At 38.4% G+C, this 26,289-nt stretch overlaps 1 protein-coding gene across 7 annotated transcripts in view; it reads right to left on the bottom strand.

The window, feature by feature from the left end:
* The window catches only part of grip2b (glutamate receptor interacting protein 2b), a 435,329-nt gene that overhangs the window by 51,493 nt on the left and 357,547 nt on the right, over positions 1–26,289 (bottom strand). For 6 of the 7 annotated variants that reach the window (XM_039771133.1, XM_039771132.1, XM_039771127.1 and 3 more), the window contains exons 10-11: positions 18,089–18,223; positions 5,927–6,082 (exon numbers count right to left, since the gene is read on the bottom strand). In XM_039771133.1, coding sequence (XP_039627067.1) covers positions 5,927–6,082; positions 18,089–18,223 — 291 coding nt within the window. The remainder of the gene's footprint in view (positions 1–5,926; positions 6,083–18,088; positions 18,224–26,289) is intronic. The other variant, XM_039771131.1, reaches the window with a different exon arrangement.

Raw genomic sequence — 26,289 nt, 5'->3', positions numbered from 1 at the left:
CAATAATACATTCTGGAAGAAGTGAGAGGTTGTTTTCCCCTAAAAATAACACTTCTGCCACTTCACAGTCTAAAATAAGCCTTGCAATGTGAATAATTGATTAATCAGTTGCAATTCATTACATTTTTCACTTTCATTATTTGATGCAACACATGTGCAGTCATTTTTTAAAAAATTTTATTTTAATACTTGGTTTCATTTACTGTAGTAAAGGAGTAGTACATAGCATGAGATTTGTGTTGGTGGTTTTACATAAAAGGTAATGCAATTTTTATGCAATCAGATACCATTGCAAAGGAAGTTAGTAGAAAAGTCAGACAGAACTTTTACTCAGAACATATATTTTATTAGGAAGTATTTGCTTAATCTCGACTAAAAGACAGTGGTGGCTTAGATAAATGTACCATACCTTCCAAACAGGAGGGCTGTGGGGTAGCCTGCATAGTGGAGTCCAAGTGTCCAGTCCTGGGTAATTCTTAACAAATTAGCTAACGCATCAGCAATACATGACTCCAGCAGCAACACACATTATGGAGTGTTATGCACAATATGCCTGTATACATTGTGGTGGATGCGTGCTTGAGGTCCGCCCTCTAGGCTCATCGTCAGAGGTAAGCACTACCATTTCAGGACATGAGAGGGTGCTGTTGTTAATGGTATCATCTCTTCTTTCTCCTGCAGCCCTGTGACTCCACCCCTTTTGGTCCGGCCACTGTAAAGTGAAGGCGCACTCGGCAGGGATTGTCTCATTCTGGAGAGAGCAAACCACAGAACAGAACATCCCTCCTGAATACTGACTGCTCTACAGTGCATTGAACCACCTTGAGTTTGCCTTATTTTGCCCTGCTTTTTGTGTTTTGTTATATTTATATGCTCCATTAAGCAATTTGGGACTCTGCAAATATTTAAAAGGGCGCCCCGGATGGTTCCCCAACATTTCTTGTTGTGGTCGGTGTATTCCACAGGGCTGCATGCAAAGCACACAGGAACACTGATTTAATGTACATGTCAATCGACCGTACCATACCATTTTTTCAACCCGCTGAATCCTAACACAGGGTCAAGGGGGTCTGTTGAGAACCAATCCCAGCCAACACAGGGCACAAGGCAGGAACAAACCCTGGGCAGGGTGCTGACCAACCCACAAGGGCACACACACACCAAGCACACACTAGGGACAATTTAGGATCTCCAGTGCTCCTAACCTGCATGTCTTTGGACTGTGGGAGGAAACCGGAGCACCCGGAGGAAGCAAATGCAGACACGGGGAGAACATGCAAACTACATGCAGGGAGGACTAACTATGAAGAAGCAGCGCTACCACTGTGCCACCGTGCCGCCCACATCAATCTAATATTAGGTAAAACTATACTTATTGACACTGCACTGTTAAATATTTTACTGAAAAAATTATTGGAGATTTAACAAATCCACAGCAGGTAGATTTTGGAAGAACTTTCAGTACAAACACCAGTACATGGAAGAAAAAAAAAAAAATACAAAAATAAATTAGTAGACTGCCATTTGTTATTATTTATGGCACTTTTCATAGCAGACACACCATAAAGCTCAATCATTTCTTCCATTTTGTGCATCAGATATTTGCATTGAGCACCAATTACAGTGAGAGAGGAATGAAGTGTTTTCTTCCCAGCTGACGCAAGTTTTCGCTGTGCTTGAATGAGGTTTTAGTGGCTCTTGAGATTACTTACTTTTTTTTTTTCTTTAAGCATCTATTGTCATAACACTGAATAAGAAAATAAGACTTGTATAGAATTTCAATGGGAATGATGAAAATAAGTGAACCCACACCTGTAATTTCGAATGATTCGGTACACAAAAAGACTTTTAAAATGTTTTTCAAGCATCATTTACACAGTAGGTCAGGTTTGAAATGCACAGATTTCTTTTTGGTCTTCATAAACAAGACACCACACAACACAGTTCCTGCCTTTATACCTTGTTCTAAGCAGATGCTTAAAAAGGTGAAGATTAAAATATCATTCAGACTTCAGACGCTAATGTCATTATAATGTTTCCTGATCACCGCTGAAATGTTGCTGCCCTTTCATTTAGAATTGCCAGCTTTTCCTAAAGGCTTACCTTTTCTCCATGCTATGTACATGTCACCTGTCAGTGGGTCACGTGGCTTGCATTAAACCCACTCTATTATTCTGGTAATTAGAAACAGGGCACAAACACATTTTAAATTTATTTTCAAAGCTAGAAGCTTCATTTTGCTTTTTCTCTCAAATTTTAAATAATTTTTAATTTTTAAGGAACAATTTTCATTTGGTTTTAAGTGTTATTTCATGTTTATTGTGTACGTTGAGGGTGGCACAGTGGGTAGCTCTGCTACCTTGCAGTTAGGAGACCCAGGTTTGCTTCCCATGGAGTTTGCATGTTCTCCCAGTGTCTGCATGGGTTTCCTCCGGGTGGTTCGGTTTCCTCCCACAGTCCAAAGACATGCAGGTTAGGTGCATTGGCGATTCTAAATTGTCCCTAGTGTGTGCTTGGTGTGTGGGTGTGCACTGCGGTAGGCTGGCGCCCTGCCCAGGATTGGTTCCTGCCTTGCGCCCTGTGTTGGCTGGGATTGGCTCCAGCAGACCCCCGTGACCCTGTGTTAGGATAAAGCGGGTTGGATAATGGATGGATGGATGTGTACTTTGAATACAGAACACCACTGCTTCATTAAATAGACCATTTCCTATTTTAGATCAATTTCCAATATCATAGAGAAGTGTAACGGTCGTCTGGAATATGTGTGTGTCACTGTCAGTTTGTACCTTTTCCCATTCCTGTTATTAATGGAATGGCTTAATGTGTAAGGCTGGCCAATGGTACACGGGGAGGGGAGCACCTGGCTTGGAGGGCCAACAGACAGTACAGGGAGGAGCCAATCGTATGTAAATGGGGAGGCGGGAAAAAGGAGAGGAGAAGCGCAGAGCCAAGAGAGAAGTGGACACCATCATAGCACCAGCAAGAGGGAAAGGATTGACACTGCATGGAAAACGTCAGGTGAACCTGGGTTCATTTCACGACGAATTATATTTGGGAGAGGGCCTGAGCTCAACATTCCGTACAGGTAATATTTAAAAGGACTATAAATACATTTTTTTTCTCTTGCTCAAATTTCTGTATTAGTAGCTTATGTGTTTAAGTGTTTTGTGGCGTGATTTGTGTAGGGTGGGAAGCGCTGTAGCATGATATTATGTATAAGGGTTTTTTTTTTTTGTTACAGTAGGTGTGTGTATTGTCTTCTAATAATCATTTTTTACTTAACCCTGATTTCACTGGTGTCTCTCTATACTTGGGGTGGTGTAGAAGGAAAGTAGTGCTGGTCACTCGCCCAATGGATTATTATTATTTTTTTTTCTTTGCTGCTGCTCTAAGAGGGCAGTGCATATTATAATCGTGCTGGTTCTAAGAGCGGTAAAGAAGCATGCTGCTGTTAAAGAGTCCAGTGATGTCCTGAGGCCTGAACAATACCAAAAAAACCAAACAATCTGGTGGAAAGGCTTCAGATCTGGCCTGCCTCCACACAATGAGAAACATTTGATTGCTTTTAAATGAACGAGCTGCTACATCTCATGGGAATTTCAGGTACTGTGGCCGTTTCATCCTGGCTGCTCCCTTGGCTAAGGTTCAAGTGCTGTTTTTATATGTTTTGTCCATTTTTCATTCCTTTTTTACATTACATTGGTTGAGAATTGGTTTCTATGTATCTGTGTATCTTGTCCTGCGTCCCATGCATTTTGTGGGCGAGTGAGTGGCTCTGAGACCAAGGATCTGCACTGCTATCTGGAAGTTTGTCGTTTCAAATCCAGCTACTGCCAAAAGGGATCCGTTACTAGGCCCTTAACCTGGAAACTGTTCCGGGGTGCTGTACAATGGCTGACCATATGCTCTGACCTCCAAAGGCTATGCAAAAAGACAATATCCCCTCAGGGATTAATTAAAGTACATGAAATCCAAATAAAAATATCACAGATTCTAAAGTCACTGGCACGGGACTGTCCTCAGCCCCGTAGAGGCACAGAGCAATCCATAGTCTCTTGCAATTCATTGAATGCGCTTATGAGTTGTGCTTTTTTGTGAATTACTGGATTTTTGATCTTATGCTTTGTTTTTGACTTTGTTTGCTGGATTTGTGATTGGGACTTATTTGCCTTGGTTTGTCTGTTGTGTCTTTTGTACGCTTCACTGTTTAACATAACCTTTTTTTTTTAAATAAATCTTTGATTTATAAAGATTCTACATTGCCATCAGTGTTACTAGCTGGGTTTTTAATAATATTTCACCCTGTGGTGGGCATTTTGAGTCATTGTTTGAGACCATCATGGCTGGGAACTCGAAAGTTCATAACAAGATTTCATCTTAAATGATTAGGCAGGGTGGAAAAAGCAGGAGTGGGATTAGACATCTACAACATGTGAATAAGCAATGGTAAAGAAATCAAGCACATTACAAAAACTCTTATAGAACTAAAATGTATAATCTGGACATTGAAATACTGACAGCACTGCCCAACAAGAAAAGTTACATTATCCTTATTAATGTTTATTAACCCAGCAACAGAAATGAATTTGTCTGCTACCAACACTCTAATGACGAATCATTCTGACCCTAGAATGCTGATGACTTCACTCAGGGGAATTTTGGAAGGAACAAACATCTATCACGATGTTTCATTTGTGGACACAAAAAACCTGGACATGTTAGTGCCTTTAAATGTAAACTAGTGACAGGACTGGGCAGATCTGACAACATCTTACTAGCACTACTTTCTTATGATCCAAACTGGAGGTTCTTGAGCATGTTTGAGGGGGTTGAGGTTTGTTATAATATTTACATTTTTCTTGGGCTTCTTAACTTTACCCATGGAGACAAATAAATTATCTATATATCTGTTTATCTACAGTAAGGTGTAGGTGACATACTGTAAGGAAGATGGAATGCCAGCAGTATGACTAAGCACTATCAGTTCACCAACAATCATAGAATTTGCTGTATCCTTATTAATCTATCACTCTGAAAGTGTATATGTTCCCTTTTAAATCATGATTCAAATATTAATAACTTGATAAAATAAATATTAATAACTTAACTTGACTGCTCTACCTCCATCATTCTGCACTCCTCTCCTGTCAACCTCTTGCTTTTTTGCTCCCTCAATACTTTTAAAGGAAATTTGTAATTACAATGAGGGACTTGCACTTAATGTTGTTTTGTAATAAGACTACATAAATGCTTTCCCTTTATTCATTTATTAAGTCTTCTTCATCCAGTTCAAGACTGTGAGGTGCTAGAGCCAATCCCGAGTAGCTTCAGAAACAAGCAGAGACAGGGTGCCAGCCTACCGTTGGGAACAGACCTGTGTCTGTCCAGTTAAAAATACTCTCAAACCATTTTTTTAAGTAGTTCTTTTACAAACCATCTTGGAATAAAGATGTCTGCCCAATAAATAATTAAAAGTAAGGATGATAAACACTTAAATACTGAGACAAAAAAAAAAAAAACATGAAACAGACGTGGGATTCTCTAACCGTTGAGCTACAAAACAATCCTATTTAAATTTTTATTGTACCTTAGGCATTGAATATATATATATAAAAAATCTAATCTGTTTACCTAATTCACTGTCATAAAGGGCTGATGCCAATCCTAGATTATGTGCCCACCCGTCACCAGTCATACTCAAGCACACACTCATATTCATTCCAATATTGTTCATTTAAATTTACCAATTAACTTAATACACTCATTTTTAGAATGTGATGAGAAAGTCAGAATGCCCACACAGGAAAATGACTAGGTCATAAAAATAGGGGAATAAACAATCTGTTACCCAGCATGCCATATTACCCCCCCTTTAATTGTTGAATTTTCAATATAAACAGTAACTAAAAGTCACAGAAATACATACGTGAGCTCTTGTGTTCCTTTTTCCTTTGCCTTCTTTTCATCATTGTGTTGCGTGGACTCATGGGGTGTGAATTACGGGGAAGAGTGCTAGTGGAGTTTTGACAGGAATAACCAGGAGTATTCACTGAGCCAGGAGAAAAATTAGTGGACACCAAAGCTAAATTCAGGAACAGCACAAAGAAGAAAAAGAGTCAGAAACAAGAAAAGTCAGTTCCCAAAAGTAAATTGAGTTTTCATGTAGACAAAGGGGAGGAAAAATATACTTCTTTTTAAAAACAATGTTAATACAGTTAAGTAGGTGAAAGTATAAATACAGAAGTAAAAGAAATCCTGACAAATTGTTGTATTACATACATTAATAATTTTATTAATAAATAAAATGTAAACGTGCCTTTTTAGACAGACTGCGAGTTAAAAAGAGTGATCACTTCACTTGCTGGGACCCCCAGTATTTTACAAGATGGGCTGGAGTGTCAGAAATGACACCATTGTCACATGACTTGGATTAATTGCCAGCCTTTCAGAAACATTAACTGTGCCACAGACTGATTCATTTTTAGTGGGCTATCTTGTGTCCATTCAGCAGTCAGGAAGTACTGGCTGTCCACTCTAGAGTAAACGCAAGGCTGGGATTTGTGAAAAGACTAAATGGAATCAGCTTCAGCAATCGTTTTCATAAGAAGGATATTACAAAGAAGCAGCTCTCAGTACAGAATATATACACTGTAGATATATGCTCGCTTTGCTCCCTGGCCTATGCCAGCCACTTCGCGTCTCTGCCGCTCGCGTTGTGAAGAGGGGGGCTGAACGAACCCCAAGGAAATGCAGTCGCTCCTCAGAAACCCCCTCTTAAACGGTGATATAATGGGAAACAAATACAGTTTTTGTTTTTTACCTCCTCTTTGCTCGATCAGCTGCTGGCTGGCTGCTGCTGCTTGCTGCGTGATCTGCATCTTGTGCAGTGTACTTCTGTCATATCTCCTAAGTCCATATATTCTCTCTCTTTTCGCTTTTATCTTTTCGTCAATATTGCATTGGATTTTGATTCTGTGTTTAGAATTACTTCATGACAACGCAACGTATAACTGCCTGTGAGTGAATATCGTTTCTTTCTCTCTACAAGAAATGTGTCTGACAATATCTCACGGGACGTGAAAGTGTCTCTCTGAGAAAATCACGTCTCGTCTCCGTCCAAAATTTTTTTTTTTTTATAATAAAGAGATAGAAAAATAGTTACATCACAGTTACAATTCTGGAGACCTTTGCCAACTATTTGCCAATCTCCTCCTGGGCATTCTAAATATACAATTGTGCTGGGCATACCAATAGAATGACAGAATCTTTTCATCTTTGGAAGAGCAGTTTATTCAAAAGACTTGTTTCAAAATACGAATCCATAGAGAATGAAACAAGAAAAACATACATACAGTTTATTAGTCTGCTGGACTGAAAGTATTAAGTGGTATAAAAAAAGGTCTTCAAAATCTGCTTCTACTTTACTCCAAAACATCAGTATAAAATATTAACAACCCTCATGTTCTTTCCAAATTATTAAAATAAGAAATTCAAAGTTATTGACACAATTTCACCAAACAGAGTAAATTCCGTAACACAGATTCACTTATCCACTATCATAAAAGTGTAACTCATTTCACCACCACCTATTCATCATTGTAAATGTTAGAAAAAAAATTATGAGAGTCCCATAGTGCAACAGCACATGTGAGATTGAGCATTAACAGGCCAGTATGCAAGCTACACTGAATAGATCAAGAAATGTCTAGCCAGCTGTCAAGATGTGCGGGTAAGCCATTGAATCCTATTCATAATGGGGATCAGGGCTTGCAATTTTTACCCACAAAGAGGGAGTTTCAAGTAAGAAGCTCACCCTGATTAAGGCCCAACTCTTTCTACACACTGCTCGTCATTACTAGAGATTTGTTGGTTTAGTGAGGTCATCAGATAAATTTCTGTTGGCACTTTTCCGATGCAGGTACTTTTTTCAGGAACTACAGGTGTTTTAGAAAAACTCAAGAACTTTTATACCATTCCCACTGCAGGAACTCTGGCTGTTTGTAGTCCTTTTTACTTTCTTCAGCTCTTACTCCAGGATATGTACTTTTTGTTCAACCATGAACTATTGTGCGTGGGGCTTGGACAATAAATTATACTTATTGGTTGACCACAAGCACTGGTGCTATCTTACAAATGTGTTAGTAGTTTGAACACTGGAGAGTTTCCCGTGAAGATGGAATGTTGCACTTCATACCGCATCACTCTGGCACACCACGCCTTGCACCGCATCAAAACAATAATCTCCCCTGTGAAGTCATGATCACTCTTGGACTGATCTCCAGTGGACTCTTCTTTGCACGTCACATATTTTGCATGAAGGTTACAATTCCTGTTGTGCAGTGGGAATGCAACACAACTAAGCGACCAAGTGCCCACATACTAAGGTGGGAAAACACCTTTTAGTGTATGTCTCAGGCCAAGAGCCATGCAGTATAACCTGTTGAGAATGATGATGAAAGAGACGCCATGATTCAGTAATAGTGCGAGATACCAGCATTAACCGCTTCATCAATCATACTACCCTTATTTTTTTTAATTTTTAATGAATTAGAATACAGAGAAAATTATTTTTTGATTTTTTTTCCAGAAACCACTAATATATTCTACTTTATCAAGAAAGTCTATTGTTAGTTTTAATACTTTTAATTTATTGCTTCATTGTTAAGGTCTTTAATGAACTACAAGATAAAAAAATCTCAAAAGTATATGTTCAGGTATAAGTCAGGTCTTGAAACCCAAAAAATCGATCATAAAATCAGACCCCAACTTGTACACCTGTTCAAAAATGCAACACTCTCACATCAGTTTCGTTGCAGCAGCACAGTTACTAATTTGTTTCGCCTATTTCAACGATGTTTAACTTAAAACCAGCTTCATATTTCCTTCTGATCGAACACTCCATTGTAGATAAAGGATGGTCTTATGATAAAGGTGTATGACGGCGTGAGATCCAGAAAACACAAATCAGTGCAAACGTTGCTTCGGAATAGTTTGGGTATTAGAGAGAGATCATGTAGGCACAATAAAGACAGAGAGAGGGGTTAGGAGCACACGCTGATACAACGCATTGCTGCACCCACATAGAAAAAAAAAAGGAGTGTGCTCTGTGGTTGCTCTATCAGGTGGGCATTAGAATATCATAATCCCTTGTTCCAATAGCATGGGTTTTCCGCATTCGACTTATATGACCGACATAAAATACAAGAAATTATACTGTAAAATCAAGTCGACTTATCCAAGGGAGAACTTAACTGTGAGTATATACGGTATACCAAATGGGTTCTCATTTTTCAGGTAAAGAAGACAGAATTTTAAAGGTAAGATAGTTGTACTCACCAATCATAGTGCCAGAGAGTGCAGACGTGATGAATGCTGATTAGCTTATAAAAGTAAGAATTTCACTGCACTCTGTACATGTGTCAATTATGACGTTGCAAATGCTGCCTTGAATGTATAACAATCAGCTGTTTCCAGGCAAAGTAGCCTATGTGTTGTCACACATGACAATCATGACATCCTTGATGAAGAGTTTCCTTACATTAAAAACAACTGGCTGCTCCGAAAGTATCTGGTTCCAGGGTAGAGAAGTGTGGCACATACAGTACAACCACTTGTCAGATATTTTCTTCTCCTCTTCATATACTGTAACACGTAGGTTGTATGGAAGCCTAGTGATGTTCATCCTACGTGGCCAAACCATTGCAGTCTTTATATAAACCTTTTACGGCGAGAGCAACCTGCCTCCTGGAAAGTTCAACGAACTACACCAAAAAAAACGTGGGTCAAACATATCGAAGACGACCTAAAGAAGTGGCGACTGACTATTGGCACGGCCCGAAACATTACCACTGATTGCCAAAGATAGAAGTGTATCATGAGTGAAGCGCGGAATCCAGTGGCAACTACAGCAACGTACTGAGGTAAAGGAAGCCAAGATTAAGGAAGGCATTTTCATTAGTGAACAAGAAACATGACACCATCAATAACAAGTGGTGTAAAAGTCTGCTAGTTGGGCTGGAGGAAATCACATGGAAGGCATTCAAGGATGTTGATGAGAATTTTCATGGTAGCTACAGAGCATCAAACAACATCCAGCTGATTGACAACATGCTTCAAGCATACAAAAGCTTGAAGTGTAACATGTTGCTAAAGATTCTTTTTTGGCATTCACACTTGGACTTTTTTCCTGCTAATGATGGTGCTGTCAGCAATGACCATGGTAAAAGTTTGCAGCATGACATTACAATGATGGAATAGCAGCATTGGTGATAATGGAATCCATTAATGCTAGCCGAGTATTGTTGGACACCAAAACGAGAAGCATTAGAAAATCAGCAGGAACACAACTGTAGCTCAACTGAACTAATGAGGTGTGTCAGCATCATTCTGCGATTAAATACAACAAATTCGAGAAAACTGAACTTCATGTTTCTCCAAACCTAAGTGATACAATCAATCTGAAATTATGTTTGTGTTCATCTTGAAGAAGGCTATCATAATAACTAAAACCTTTCCAATATATATAATTTGTTGTTGCTTAGTGTAATGGAAAGAAAACTATTGTGGTAGATTAATAATCAGAAATCAATAACTATTATAAGACTTTCTTGGGGTCGATTTATTTGCTTTGCTCATGCGATTCCTCCATTCAAGTTAATGCTTACAGGTTTCAAGTACTGATGTCTCAAAGTAATGGCTCATAAAAGCTTTAATTTTTTTTTTTTTGACTCAAACTCTCCTTTCTCCTAGGCTAATGAATGCTGATAACCTTTGAAAACTGAATTCTGAAAGCCTTTTTCCTCACTTACTTATTATTCCGTATACTGTATAGCTGGCTTACATTCTGCTAGCTGACTGGTGCACTTTATTTTTCTCCTATTTGGCAATATCACTTATTAACTCCCTTGTGCTCAACAAAGCATTGGTTCTATAGAAATATATTGTGTTATCAAAATGAATCTTAGGTCATTACAATATTTGTTATGGCTGACTGAGTGGCCTTATTAAAAATAAAATCAATTACACTCTATGCAAAAGTCGCAGGTGGATAAAACTCTAGGGAGGAGCAACAAGATCATGAAAGAGGATTGTAAATTATCAACCATTTTGTCCTTGAAGGTTCAGAAATCCAAAATTAGCATTTTATAAAAATACAAAAATTAAAAGGCATTTGCTACAAAACTAACAAATGTGAGAAAGCTCTGGTAATATGTTGCTCAAGTATTTCCATTACAGCAAAGCGCACATGCAGGGCTGACGGAGTAACAGGCGCTACATGCTATTGGCTGTGATGCTCTCCCATGACCAGAATGCATCAACACAAAACCACTCTATGACATACAGTAGATCTGTTACAAGACAGAACAGCATGCATGGAAGAAAAACCCGTTTTAAACACAGGTGATCTACAACACCATGCAAGGTTTAATGGTTAAATATTGAACAGGGAATCTCAGGATGCTAATCTGAGCAATTTCTTGTGAAAAGGGTGGTTTAAAAAGGTGAAGCCTTTCAGTATAAAATACTGAATGGTGTTAATCCTGTTAAATGGGGCAAAGCATTGGAAAGATTCTGGTAGTTAAATCACTGCAAACCCAAAACATATGGGACAAACATATAGGAAATAGCATGCAATTCATGCTATCCATTAACCAATGGTTTATCACCATAAAGGACTGGTAAGCAAGAGGCTTTTTAGAAGGGTTAAAAGAATACTTCACCCAAAAACATTTTTTATATATTACATATCCCATGTAGTTTGTAGTGATGGAAGACAAAAAAATGTTCTCATGTTTTAATGCAGAATAGTTATAAAGTTTTTGATGTAATAGGAGTCTATAGTGACCAATGCTTGACAACAGAAAACAATATCAAAATCATCCACAAAAAAAATCTCATTTTACTAACATCGCATATTCCAAATATCCAGTCATTTGGTTGTATGCCCCCAACTTTCCAAACATGTTGTTAGACTTGGGTCACATAGTTTCACAGATTCATTTAGGGTTTTCAAGAAACAAACTTTATTCGTAAATAGCATAATAAAGCAGAGGATGTCTGGGAGATAAGAGAAACAAAGCAATAAGACAAAAGGACAGCTGCTGTACAGGCTTTAAAATGTTCGAAGTGCCGCATGAGATGCAGATCATGTGGCACAGCAGCAGCAAGCCAGCAGCTAATCGAGCAAAGAGGAAGTAAAAAACTGTACTTGTTTCCCATTGTATTCCCGTTTAATAGGGGGTTTCAGAGGAGCGACCGCATCTTCTAGGGGTGCGTTCAGCCCCCTTCACAATGTGTAATTTTATAAAAATACTTCACTATAAACCAACACCAGAAAATGTTTTATGAAAATGTAATACGTATGGACATGAATGAGCATTTAAATTGTTGCATTTATATTCATTGCATCTCAGGATTACTTAGCAGCCGTGTGTGAAACTGCATGAGTGAGTTGCCCTTCAGCTTATTGAATTATCTCGGATATGTTCAAGTCGGAGGTGGATTCTCTTCTTGATAATATCTTCACTTGCTTTTGTTTAACTTTTAATCTTTAGTTATACAGGTTTCTCGGTGTCTGTTATCATGATAAGCACCATGTTAGCCAGTGGATAAGGTGTAACTAGGATGGACTCCTGACCAATGAATGAGGCAATGAAACGGGCCTTTAATTCAAAAGCGTTCAACTTTCATACATGAGAGTATTTTCTGGAGGTGGTTTAACAAACACTATTTTACTAAAAATGTGTGTTTAGGATGTTGTGCGCACACCAATAGATGACTTGACATGTAGATTATGTGCCACGAGTAATCAGAGTTTTTAATGGACTTGTTAAAGCTGTTTGTTGTTGTCCAGCGTTTGTCACCAGAAGCTTTATTATCTCTATTCTGCATGAAAACATGAGATTATTTTTTCTTCCTCAGCAATCATTACAAACTACATAGGGTAAGCAACATATAAAAAAATAATATTTTTGGGTGAAGTATTCCTTTAACTGAAAATTTTACAATAATTCATTCCAATTAAACTTGGTATGGTGCTTTGAGGTTTAGGAGAAAAATAACAGTTCTACTAGTCTTGAGCAAATAGGCCAAAATGTAAAAATATTTGCATCATATCAATTTTCATCAAACCATTTTAATCAAACTCAAAGCTGTGGAAGGATGAAAGTCTCCCTGAAGGGCCGGGGTGTTGGGAGATATGGCTGCAGGAGGTAGTAAACATCCATTTGGACTCATGTTAATGAGCAGTGCAGTGACATTTATAGCCTCTTGGTAAAAGCTATTATCCCAATTTGTCACATGTATAAGTTATAGTCATGTGGGTCAACATAGAGCAAGCATCTACTGGAAATGACACAACAAATTGTGAAAACAATGTTGTTACTGCAAGTAAGCAGAATCTTTCTTTGCAATAAGTCTTCAGGGACTTCATTTGTATACTGCAAACAGCAGATTATCCATCCATTTCTAAATTGAAGCTAATGTATGGCAATTGTTAGAAAGAGATTCTCTGATCAGAAAAGCCAGGAAAAAATCTTGAATTGGAAACCTAGACGTGTATAAGATAAAAGACAATGGCACAGATTCAAGTGTGACAACATATGGAATGGTTCAACCACAAGGGTTTTGTTGTTGAGAAATTAAGTGAGTGGAGAAACTGGACTTGTGGGTTACCTGGATGAAGAAGCACCATGTCTACCTCAACCTGGCAAAGATGGACCTTCTTGTTATCCCAGCTTGTCCGTCTGTTTAGCACTCGATCACCGTTTATCAAAGCTCACTATCACTAACACCCGGAATATCAGTCTGACCTTGGAGTGATGATCAATGACTAGCAGCCCCCTCACTGACCATGTTGCATCAGTCTTGCAGATTCACTCTAAACACCTGCAAGATCAGACAATATCTGGTGGAATATGCAGCAGATCTCCTTTGGTCTTATCACGTCTCGACTATTAAAACTCTCTGCAGTAGTCACCCCTCCTTTCAGATCACTGTAGCAACACGTATTAAGCACAAATCCAGGATTCGTGCCCACAAAGTAGTTGATGGGTCAAACACATATGCATTGAGACACTTGTGAGGCCCCAAGTTCCTTCTTGACCAATCATGTCGGCTAATTACCAGCATCTGGTGACGCCACTTGCAGCATGGCATCAAATCTCAATCCAAACTCTTTTCATGTGTAGCTCCTAGCTAGTAGGATGAGCTTCCCACCTCCATTCGAATTTCGGAATCTCTTAATGTGTTAAAGAAGCACTTGAAGGCTCTCCTATTAGGTGAATTTCTGTCTAGCTGTTAGACTTTTGTAACCTATAAATTCTCTTGTATTTTTTTCTGAGCTCTTCACTTGTGATGATCAATTTTGTAACATTATCCTGTCACACTTGTTCCAAAACAATCCACCAGACTGATGTTTACTTGATTATGTTGACCTCTTTTGTAAGTCGCTTGGGATTAAAGCATCTGCTAAGCAAACCAATATAAATGTAACACATATAAGCTGAAGCAGGGGACGACCTCACTGGACTCTGAAAGAATGACTAGTAGTGTATTTGCTATAGTTATTTATCCTTACCATCAGCTCTACCATAACTGGTTCATGAGGGCAATGCCTGCACAATGCTAATGCCATTGTAGATATGCTGGCTGACAAATTAAAGTATTAAAAATGGCTAATATTTAATTAATTTCTGCATTTTGTGATCAGGAGAATGAGCCCTTTCCCTGGTTTGTGTAGAGAGAGAGAGAGAGAATGTAGTGCAGCCAACGTGGCAATATACTCCTCACAAGGCAACTTTTGTAGAAACTTCTACATAAAGAAACATAAGTTAAAAAAAAAATCTGTGATGAATCACAATCTTATAGCTTCTAACACCTCCAGGCTCTCATAATGAAGAGCACAGAAGACCTGTTACTAGTTCAGTCCTCAGTTGGCTGTTCTCTAGAACTATCCTTCAGGCTTTTCTGGTTTTGAAGAGCACTTCAATGCTCCTCCAGACAGCCAGCCACTCCTGAGGATTTCAGAGTCTTCCATGGAAAAATGAAACACTATCATAAGTAATATGATAGTTATAATTTGTTACTACCCGTCACCTATTCTGTTTCTTTTCCTGGTACTCAATAGTGGCACCTGATGCCACTGCCCACCTGCCAAGTTGTTTTGTCTGCCTAAGGTAAAGTCCTCTCTAATGGAGAATCACAGGAATCATCGGGTAGAGGGGCCCTTTCATCGGATTGGCTGGCCCAGAGCTGATTCAGCTTGGAATGGCCAAATGGGGGAAGGCAGCTTGATGGCCGATGTCTCCAGGACTCTAAATAAATCAGAATTCTATTACAGTATGTGATATCATCTACTGTTGAATTCTGTTCTGTACTTGTAATATTTCAATTGCACTATTATATTGTATTGAGGATTAGTTGTGTTCTGTTCTGTGCATTGTGTTGTATTTAATCCCTTTTTTTGACACCCACTGCACGCCCAACCTATCTGGAAAGTGGTCTCTCTTTGAACTGTCTTTCCCGATGTTTCTTCCTTTTTTTCCCTACATGTTTTTTTTGGGAGTTTTTCCTTGTCTTCTTAGATAGTCAAGACTTGGGGGCTGTCAAAAGACAAAGCCTGTTAAAGCCCATTGCTGCACTTCTTGTGTGATTTTGGGCTATACCAGGGGTGGCAAACTCCTGGCCTTGAGTGCCGCAGTGGCTGCAGGTTTTCATTCTTACCATCTTCTTAATTAGTGACCAGTTTTTGCTGCCGATTACTTCATTTAATTAACTTGACTCCGGCCCCATTGTTGTTTCTTTTTCTTTAATTAGCAGCCAAACAATAATGAGACACAAAACAAGCCACCACTTGACCAGCTCCTCTGTGCCCATCACATAATATCTGAAATTAAACAGAGGTGATGGTCTTGGTAAGGCTGATCTCTCAGGTCACCAAAACATTTTGATGGTGCTCTTAGAAAGAACAGAAAAACAACAGTTTTCGAAATGTGTGCTGTGGCAGAATGAGAGCAGCAACAAGCCATGGAATTGAATAACGGGTTTTATTAACAGCAAGAATTGGCTTCTCATTAAGAAAGTGATTGGAGAGACTGGTCATCTGTTAGCTCGTTTCACATCTCATTTCTGCTCGGCTGTTATATATATATATATATATATATATATATATATATATATATATATATATATATATATATATATATATATATATATATATATATATATATACACACACACATACACACAGTGGATAGATAGATAGATAGATAGAGAGAGAGAGAGAGAGAGAGACTTTATTAATCCCAAGGGGAAATTCAATGAAGAAAGGAATCAATTCAGAGGGCTGGACTCTAACAGGGCTATTAAAGTGATGGGGGAAAAAAGTTAATTAGCAGTGAAAACTGGTCACTGATTAGGAAAAGGGTTAGAATGAAAACCTGCAGCCACTGCAACACTCTAGGCCTGGAGTTAACCACCCCTGGGCTATACAAAAATAAATAGTAGAATTTTATAATATTACAATACAATACGAACTACCAGCTACCTTAGAGAGTGCGCTCATCATTCGGAGTTGCTGCCACTGCACTTGCTGCATCAGTGTGAAGTAACTACATACATACATACAGACAATATATATATATATAAATATATATATATAAATTGGAGTTTGCTAAGAGACACCTGAAGGACTCGGAGATGGTGAGAAATAAGATTCTTAAGACCAAGATAGAACTTTTTGGCCTTAATTCTAAGCGGTATGTGTGGAGACAACCAGGCACTGCTCATCACTTGTCCAATACACTCCCCACAGTGAAGCATGGCGGTGGCAGCATCATGCTGTGGGGGTGTTTTTCAGCTGCAGGGACAGGATGACTGGAGAAGGTTTTTGTCCAGGATATCCCTGTACTTGGCCGCATTCATCTGTCCCTCGATTGCAACCAGAGTGCTAAGGAACTCAGACTGGGCCGAAGGTTTACCTTCCAACAAGACAATGACCCTAAGCACACAGCTAAAATAACGAAGGAGTGGCTTCACAACAACTCTGTGACTGTTCTTGAATGGCCCAGCCAGAGCACTGACTTAAACCCAATTGAGCATCTCTGGAGAGACCTAAAAATGGCTGTCCACCAACGTTTACCATCCAACCTGACAGAACTGGAGAGGATCTGCAAGGAAGAATGGCAGAGGATCCCCAAATCCAGGTGTGAAAAACTTGTTGCATCTTTCCCAAGAAGACTCATGGCTGTATTAGCTCAAAAGGGGGCTTCTACTAAATACTGAGCAGAGGGTCTGAATACTTAGGACCATGGGATATTTCAGTTTTTCTTTTTTAATAAATCTGCAGCAATTTCAAAAATTCTTTTTTTTTTGTCTGTCAATATGGGGTGCTGTGTGTATATTAATGAGGAAAAAATTAATTTAAATGATTTTAGCAAATGGCTGCAATATAACAAAGAGTGAAAAAATGAAGGGGGTCTGAATACTTTCCGTACCCACTGTATATGTATGTACATGTATGTGTGTGTATATATATATATATATATATATATATATATATATATATATATATATATATATATATATATATATATATATGTATATGTACCTCTTTTCTAAAATGTGTGAAGAGTTTTAAAAATGAAAGGTTTGCTTGTAAGCAATGGTAAGACCAGATATAAAGTCCTCTAATCACCAAGGAGCCCTCAACTGCAACAACGTCTATTCAGTGCTGATGAAAAGAGTGATAGGAAGACAAACATCTCTCACTTACTACCATCAAATTATGAGATGGTAATAAAGATGAACTAATATTTCATGGAATCCAGTCCATTCAATTTAAATTGTGAAACCATTCTGAGCTATTGCAGAAACACATGGTTGTAGGATAGCACAGTGCAACTAAAACACACACAAACACATAATCCAAATGTGCCAGCACTTAACACACAGGACCAGTTATGCCAGGAGTTGCAGCCTACCATTTAAGGTGTACACTACTGACGTAATCTCTGCATCTACCTGGGCAAGGGTTAGGAAAAACGAGGGGGTCAGGTTACACACAGACAGTGTAAAACAGCATAGTTACATTTGCAGTATTCCTGACTGGCCAGAGGGTTGGGCGCACTCCAGTTTGCAGTCTTGCAATGTCCGGGGTGTTGAGAATGGCAATAATTGACACAGGGGTCCCAGCAATGATGGTGATCGCTCTTCTGAATTTTCACTGTAAATCAAAGGAAGAAAAAAGGATGTCTCTCATTAGTCAGTGAAGAAAACAAATGTCTAGGGTTACTCGGAAACAAACAGAAGGGAAGCCGATAAACAACACCCTGGCCCAAACAAAACGTGATCTTCTGTATTAAAAGCATTAATGCTTCTTTCAATAATAACCATTCAGAGGGTAGTATTGGTGCTCAAGTTCTTCAATTCTTGATCACAACCCAAACAGCTTTTAGAGCGGCTTAGGCATACCCTGAGTTTACCAAGTGTAAAATGGGCTTCTGATTGTAGAGCCAATTTAATGTAAACGTATCATGCTTCCTTTGAGCTCTTGTTGACCTTGACAAAACATGAACAATAAAATGCTGTGTGAGTCAGAGCCATTTGTTCTTTAAAGAAGAGACTAATTATAGGTTCTTAACGCATTCCTCCTATTAACTGCTATTATGTGGCATGTGTTACTTGCATCGCCCTGGCGTTCACAGCCTGAGTGAAAGGAAAGAGTGGGCGGCTTCTGGTATTTGTGAAATTTCAAACTGATGGACGTTGCCAACCAGTGCCACACCCCTCCAAGTGTCAGCCCTGGCTTGACAAACAACTTGGGGATACGTGTTAGCCTGGTTATCTGAGGTGGTTGGATTTACTACTAAAAACTAAAGAGACATGTTGTTTTGCTTTTTCCGTTTCTTTTAAATCAGCAAGCTAACTCATAACTGACAATACTTTGGGCTTCATCGTCATTTCCAAGATATGGATAATAAGCTCCTTCAGGCTCTAGCTGTGTTGTTGTGACCAGTAAACTGCAGAGGTGACATTCTTAGCAGTGTCATCCTGCAGGAGGGTGCCATAGCTTGAGCCCCACCATCTTGAAATTCTGATTCTCAAAGACGTGCAGCAGATGCAGGTTTTCACTGCAGCTAATGTCACGATCAGAGAGGCCTTACATTCATGTCTTAGCAAACTTATTATCAAACCATTAGACCATCTTATGTCCTAGTACTGAGTTCAGACAGAAGATAACCTTACCAAGCTCAAACGTAGGGCTTTGCTCATCTTTGATATTCCATGAACCCGCACTTATTCCAAAATATTTCTTCATGCTCATGTATTGTGCCTCTGTGATGCGTCTTTCTTATGATCTCATTCAAAGCAATTTTAAAATGAGGCAGTTTCATTAAACTGCTAGGACTTCACTTACTGAGCACTGCAGAAGATCACAACACACAACTACCATATTTATTAATGATGAGCAAAACAGTTTTGTTTTGTATACAGTTTTACAGAATTGTCCCTAAAATTTGCTTTGCTTTTACAAATGACATTTTGTGGTTTGTTGCATGTTTTTTTTTTTGTGGGTATTGGAAAATAAATATTGCTCCTCAAGGGTTATTCTGCAGCTTTCCTTCATCCTGTGATGCCTTCCATTTGGCTCCACACCCCATCAATACACTGCTTGTCCACCCACTCATGTTGCCAGTTCCACCTCACATCACCCATTTAGTGGCAGAGGTGACACCATCACTGGTGCTACACAACCAAGCAGGCCATTGGATGCTAGTAGCAGCAAACTGATGGCAAGTATCTCCTCTGTAGCTGCACCAACTTTCCATCGTCTGTAACCAGAATAAAATGTGCTTTTGCACAAGGAGAAAAAGGCTGAAGAAAAGACGGAAAATATATATAATAACGGCACACATTTCACTTGTGGAGAAACACAATTTGTTCTGTGAATTGTTTTGAGAATTTCTTTTCAAAACTAAATTTGAAGCAAAACTTGGAGTTATGTTTCATATGAACAGTTTTGCTCATTGATACCTTTCAATGTAAATAACCTTAAGTTTTACTAAGCAAATAATATCAAATACAACTAAATTCCCTGAAGTGTACACACCTAGCATTGGACAATAAACCATTTGAAAAACCAATGGGATTCTGGGAGAACATACAATCTCTTCACACATAATACAGCAATTAAAGCAAAACGGAACTGGAACACAATCTTGTCTCATTGACTAATTCCCCAGTGTTCTCCTCCGTATTTGTTTTATGATGATTATTCATCTATTTCTCAATATATTCAAGACTTTGCCCTGCCAGGTTCATGTTATGCTCATCATTACAGAGACCAAAAGGAAGCCCTTCAAAGACAGAGAGGCAGATTTCACGTTTAACTGGTATAACAGCTAGCACTATATTTAAACCAAGTGTCCATTTAACAAATGGTTCCATCGATAAGATTCATATATAATATGATCCATGTGTTAAACTGGAGTGCAAACCACACACACAAGCTTTGCTAAGAATCACATGCAGCTTCACACACGGACATTCTGCACAACAGCACGTTCACTAAAGTTCACGGTCTCTCAAACTGCTGCTTTCCATTCCATTGCTATAATAAGTTACAGCTAAAGAAAATTTTAGCTCTGAACTAACCACAACTATCAGTCATTCCATGATATAATTATGAAGCTGGATTAAAGTGGCCCTAAACAGAAAAGACATCACAGGGCAAAACAGACTCTAATGGAGTAAGGAAGATATAACTGAGAAATAAAGTAATATAAAAAGCAATTTGTTCTTCCAAGACAAAGATTTTAAAATGACAGATTTCACACAAAAAAAATATATGTACTATAAAAGAATCCAGAAAACAGGTTAAATAATAGCCTTAAAAAAAACAGAGCAAAGCACGATACAAAGCCAGAATAATAGATCAATGTCAGGGCACAAAAAAAAAAAACATTTCTTCCTACACAATACTCAGATTACAAATGTGCATCTTCTTGGCATTCACTTTGAGAAACACACTAATTTTAGCATCATAATGAATACCTTATCGACTTAAGGGAAGATTCCCTTTGAATGCTATTACTTTACCATAGATAATAATAATGCACTTTCATTAAGGAATCGTTTGACATTGAAAGGGTGTGTGATAAAGAAAACAGGGCTCAGTAGCAACGGGATAAAAGATTTGTGCATGTCTTCCTGGTGCATTGATTATCTTTTGGCCTTCTCCAAGGCCTTCCCTTCCTGCAATTTAGAGATGTACAGTTGTTAGTTGGGAAGGCAAATAAAAAATATTTGTGTCTTTTGCACTGGCAATTACATATTTAGATCAAATGAACAGTGCAGAGGATAGCAGGCCATTTAGCTAAACAGAGCCTCTCTGTCCAGTTCAACAAAGGTGACCTGTATATTATCAAATCCAAAAGGCGATACTCTCCATTTAAAATATGCAGTAACTTGTTCTCATATGTCCATATTATAATTTGTGTAAGAAAACACTTCATTAACACTTTTATTAAATTAAACCAATAACAAGCTTCTGTGTTCTCACCGAGGGACTGTTTTAAAAAGGATTACTCAACTCAGACATTAGACTTTTTTATATGTTATTTACTCCACATAGTTGGTAGTGAATGACAAGAAAAATGTTTGTCTCATGTGTTTGAGGATTACGGACAAAACGTCTGATAGAATGTGACCCAATGGTGACCGACCCTGGATTAGAACAAAAGCTATCAAAAACATTCATAAAATATTCGAATATTACTCGTGTCGCCTAATCTACACGTCAAGTCATCCAGTTGTATGCTCACAATGGGCAAAAATTGTTAAATTAATAACTCTTCCCCATCATTCATTGGTCAAGAGTCTTGCCTTCAGTTCAAAAGTACAATCACATTTGAAGGTGCTTCCTGTTTGTGGGCAACTTTTTTTTTTAAACAACATTTTAAGCAAAATACCCATGAGCCTATGACTGAATGACTTTACATGAGATTTTTATCATGGATATTTGTTTTTAATGCTGTTTGGTTGTTGTCCAGCATCGGTCACCAATAGGTCTCAAAAACTTTGTCATGTCCATTCTCCTTAAAAACTGAAGATTGAAAAACTTTCTCAACATCACTACATACTACTGACAACTCTATTAGCTCTCTTCATGACATTCAACACTCCTCGTCACTTGTCACCACTTAATCTACACTTGTATGTCTTTCTTCATAGTTCCAGAGTCCTTTTAGCTCCTCTCTGGCATTCTCTTAAGGAGTGCCTTGTCTTTCTTGTAAAAATGAGGGCACCATTTCACAAAATGTTCTAGAAAGGCACTCACAAGTATTTAGATGCTTTAGCTTTCTTCCATTCATCATGGACATTACATAACTTTATTGGACTTTCATTCAAATCCTTGTTGAGAACTAGAACCCTCAAGTCTCTCTCTCTCTCTCTCTATCATATGCCAAACATGTAGAGGTCAAACACAATTTGTGAACTTACAATGAATATTTTTGCGACAATGATAAACGCATAGGGGTGGATGAGTGCAGTTATGAGGTCGCAACAACAATCCATAGCGGTAAAGAAGAAGCTGAGTCAGAAGGTGAAGCTCTCGATTTACCAGTCAATCTATGTCCCTACCCTCACATATGGTCATGAGCTTTGGGTAATGACTGAAAGAATGAAATTGCGGGGTGCAAGAGGGTGAAATGAGCTTTCCCTGCAGGTTTACTGGGCTCTTACTTAGACATAGGGTGAGAAGCACAGACATCCAAGAGAGGTTTGGAGTAGAGCCTCTGACCCTCCACATCGAGAGGGGCCAATTGAGATGATTCAGGTATTGAGATATGGATAACTCCTGGACACATCCCTATGGAGGTTTTAAGGGCATGACCAGCTGGGAGCAGTAACTGGGAAAGTCCTTGAGATTGCTGCCAGGATTATATCTCCCAGTCTGGGAATGCTTTGGGATTCCACAATATGAGTTAGCAAGTGTGGATGGAGAAAGGGACATATGGGTTTCACTGCCAAGAAGGTTGACCCTGTAAATCAGTTTTGGATAAGCAGTGGAAAAAGAGTAAATATTATTTCTAAGACATTTAACATTTTGACACATTAAACGTTTTTTACCTCATATCTGTCTAACTCTGTATTTTCTCCAGATGTTTCTATACTGATATGGCCGACTCTCCTGCATATCTACCTAAATTAGTCAGCTGCAAAATGTACTTGGCTATATTTTTACCCAAATTAAAAAAAAGACAGAGGATGCACAACCTCTGTGAAGACACTTGCTTGACCTCAACTAATTCAGCAAAACTTCCTTGTACCATAAACATTGTTTTCTGTGTTTAAAGCATTTCTGGACCCCTGTGAACGCAGCTCCTTATTATCCTAATCTTTGGCAGCATATAAAATGGCTTTTGAAAGCTGAGGTGTGTGATATGATATGTTCAGCTATAATATCCTTCCTGAATCCTCCTCAAAAAACTACCACATCAAAATCTCTTCCTTCCTTTGGACTCTTCTATACGAAAGAGATGATTCTAGATATTTGCCTATAAACTGACAGGTTATATTGGCTGGCACACTCATTTTTTTTATATAAAGGACTAACACCGTCCAGCTTCTTGTCCTTAATTTCTTGGGAATGAGAAAGGATTTCTCAAAAAACACATTAAGAACTTACAAATATAATTAGGGACCTAGCTTATTTGAGCGGTCTTTATGAGCTGAAATTACAGAATGCGACCTTTTATTCCTGAATAACTCCCATTGGGACAATTAGCTGCCAAGATGTTATTTATTGGAAAAGCATTTGTTGCATTGATTTCACACGCATAAAAGGGCTGATGAAAGGTATTGTTGGATTTAGCCTTTGGAGTCACTAGACCTACGCCTGCATGAAAATACAAGAAAAAAATTGGAAGCAATTAGATAGTGAAGGAAAAGAATTCAATTGACACCAGGAACAGCAAAATCAACAATTTTCAGTAGAAACGAGTGGCATGGTGGAGTAGTGGTTAGTGCTGCTGCCTCGTAGCGCCAAGGCACTGGGTTCAAATCTTGGTCTGTCACGGTAGGAAGCAGTTTTACAGGATATCCTGGTTTAACTCCCACGTTCTGAAGATGTGATTGTTAGATTGATTCTGAACTATAGTTTGGCACACAATCAGTTAGAAAGTGTGTGTGTGTGCCCTGTGATGGGCTTCTCAACACTGTTCAGCACTGGCTCATGTCTATGTCTGATTTAACTGGCATATCCTCCCGCTCATAGTCACCCTGGATCAAGTGAGTCTATAAAATGGATGAATGGAAGAAAAAGGTTGAAATGGGGTATACTAAGCAAATGGCAGCAGTTACGGTAGGTCAACCAAGCTGATGATGGAAATCCATTCTGGGCTATGAAGAAAATCTCTCTATTATTTAAAAAAAATCCTATGACAAGACAAGACTTTTTAGAAGATTTTTCAAGTCCTGTGAGATGAGACTTTGGCCATGAGATTTTCTCAAGTGATGCCAACTTCTTAAACATATTCAACCACACATACGGTCCTCTCACCTCTCATTCATGCGAATGCTTTTGACAGACACAGTTTCTACTCTCTCAGCTCTTCTACATTATAACATTTTCCTTACTTTAAGTTCCCATTTAAAGACGACGTATTATGTCCAAATCTTTTTCGAGAATTTCATCACGAAGGTTATCAGCAGAAGATCCTAGCAATCCTAGCACCGAGGAATGAGGAAGTCAAACGAATTAATGCCAAAAATGATGATTGGTTAATCGGCAAATTGGTTGAATGCGTATCAAGAGACTATGCTGAAACAGTTGGTGGTGATCGTGCAGAACATGAAAACATCAACTTATAATGTTCCAAAGAATTTCTACAACCGTGAACACCCTCTGGTCTTCCTCCACACTAATTACTGTAGACAGAAGGATGTATCCAAGAAAGGTAATGCAGTAAATCTTCCGCACATAACATTACAGAGAGAGAGATCTTGATATACCATCCGTATTAAAATGTTAACAGTTTCCCATTAGAATAGCTTTTGCAAAGACAATTAACAAATCTCAGAGCGAAAGATTCGAAAAATGTGTTTTATTAATAGAGAGAAAGAAACAAAATTCAATCACGGGCAGTTATAAGTTGCGTTGTCACTATGAAAGTCCAAACACAGAATTTAAATTCAATGTGATATTTACAAAAAAAAATTACTAAAGTTTTACAGTAAAAGTGTAAGTTTAAAAAGTATTTGCATGTTAATTTCAAAGCCAAAAAGAACAAAATCATATTACGCAATGAATAACTGTACTGCAGCATGAAGCACAATTTACGTTTACAGGATTCGAACCGGCAACCTGTGCAGATCCCTAACCTCAGAGGCACCACTCCGCTCCAATTCACCAAGGAATTATGGACTCTAATCAGACACAAAAGGAAAAAAAATCTCGACCTGGTAAAATCGATAGAGAGTTAGTGAAGATGACAGATGGTTACAAAAGGGTGAACATTTAAAAACAACAACAACATTTATTTATATAGCACATTTTCATATAAAGAACGTAGCTCTAAGTGCTCTACATGATGAAGAAAGAGAAAAAAGACAAAATAAATAAGAATTAAAATAAGAGAACATTAATTAACATAGAATAAAAGTAAGGTCCGATGGCCAGGGAGGACAGAAAAAAAAAAATGTAAAAAAAAACTCCAGACGGCTGGACAAAAAAATAAAATCTGCAGGGGTCCCAAGGCCACGAGACCACCCAGCATCCTCTAGGCATTCTACCTAACATAAATGACCTCAATCAGTCCTCATTGTATTCTGGGTTCTCATGGAAGAATTTGATGAGGACAGTCATGTGGACTTCTGGCCTTTAATCCATCAATGTAGGGACATCACGGTGCTTTGATTATGTGAATGAATATTTGAAAAAATGAATATTTGCTTTCTTTCCTTAACCCATTATACAAATAAAACTCTGATAACACAGAGTACTCCAGCTAGTCTAAAAATAAAAGCATCAGCTTAGAGGGAAAATACGACACAATGCCTGTTGATGAATGTCTTTGTCGAAACGTCAGAGGGGAGAACAAGTAAAGGCTGCAAAAAAGGAAATCTGGACCACAATTGAACTCATCAGACCACAAGTCACCAAACAGATCCTTACTGATATTAACGGAAAATTGCTAATAAATAAGTTAGCTCATATAACAACTTATAAAGAAACAAATGTAAAGTAGAGATACCTTAATTAAGCTTTACCTTTTTTATAGCATA

This window comes from Polypterus senegalus, chromosome 12, assembly GCF_016835505.1.
Source record: "Polypterus senegalus isolate Bchr_013 chromosome 12, ASM1683550v1, whole genome shotgun sequence".
Taxonomy (NCBI): Eukaryota; Metazoa; Chordata; class Cladistia; order Polypteriformes; family Polypteridae; genus Polypterus; species Polypterus senegalus.
The sequence above is the reverse complement of the archived record's forward strand: the minus strand, read 5'-3'. Positions and strand labels throughout refer to the sequence as shown.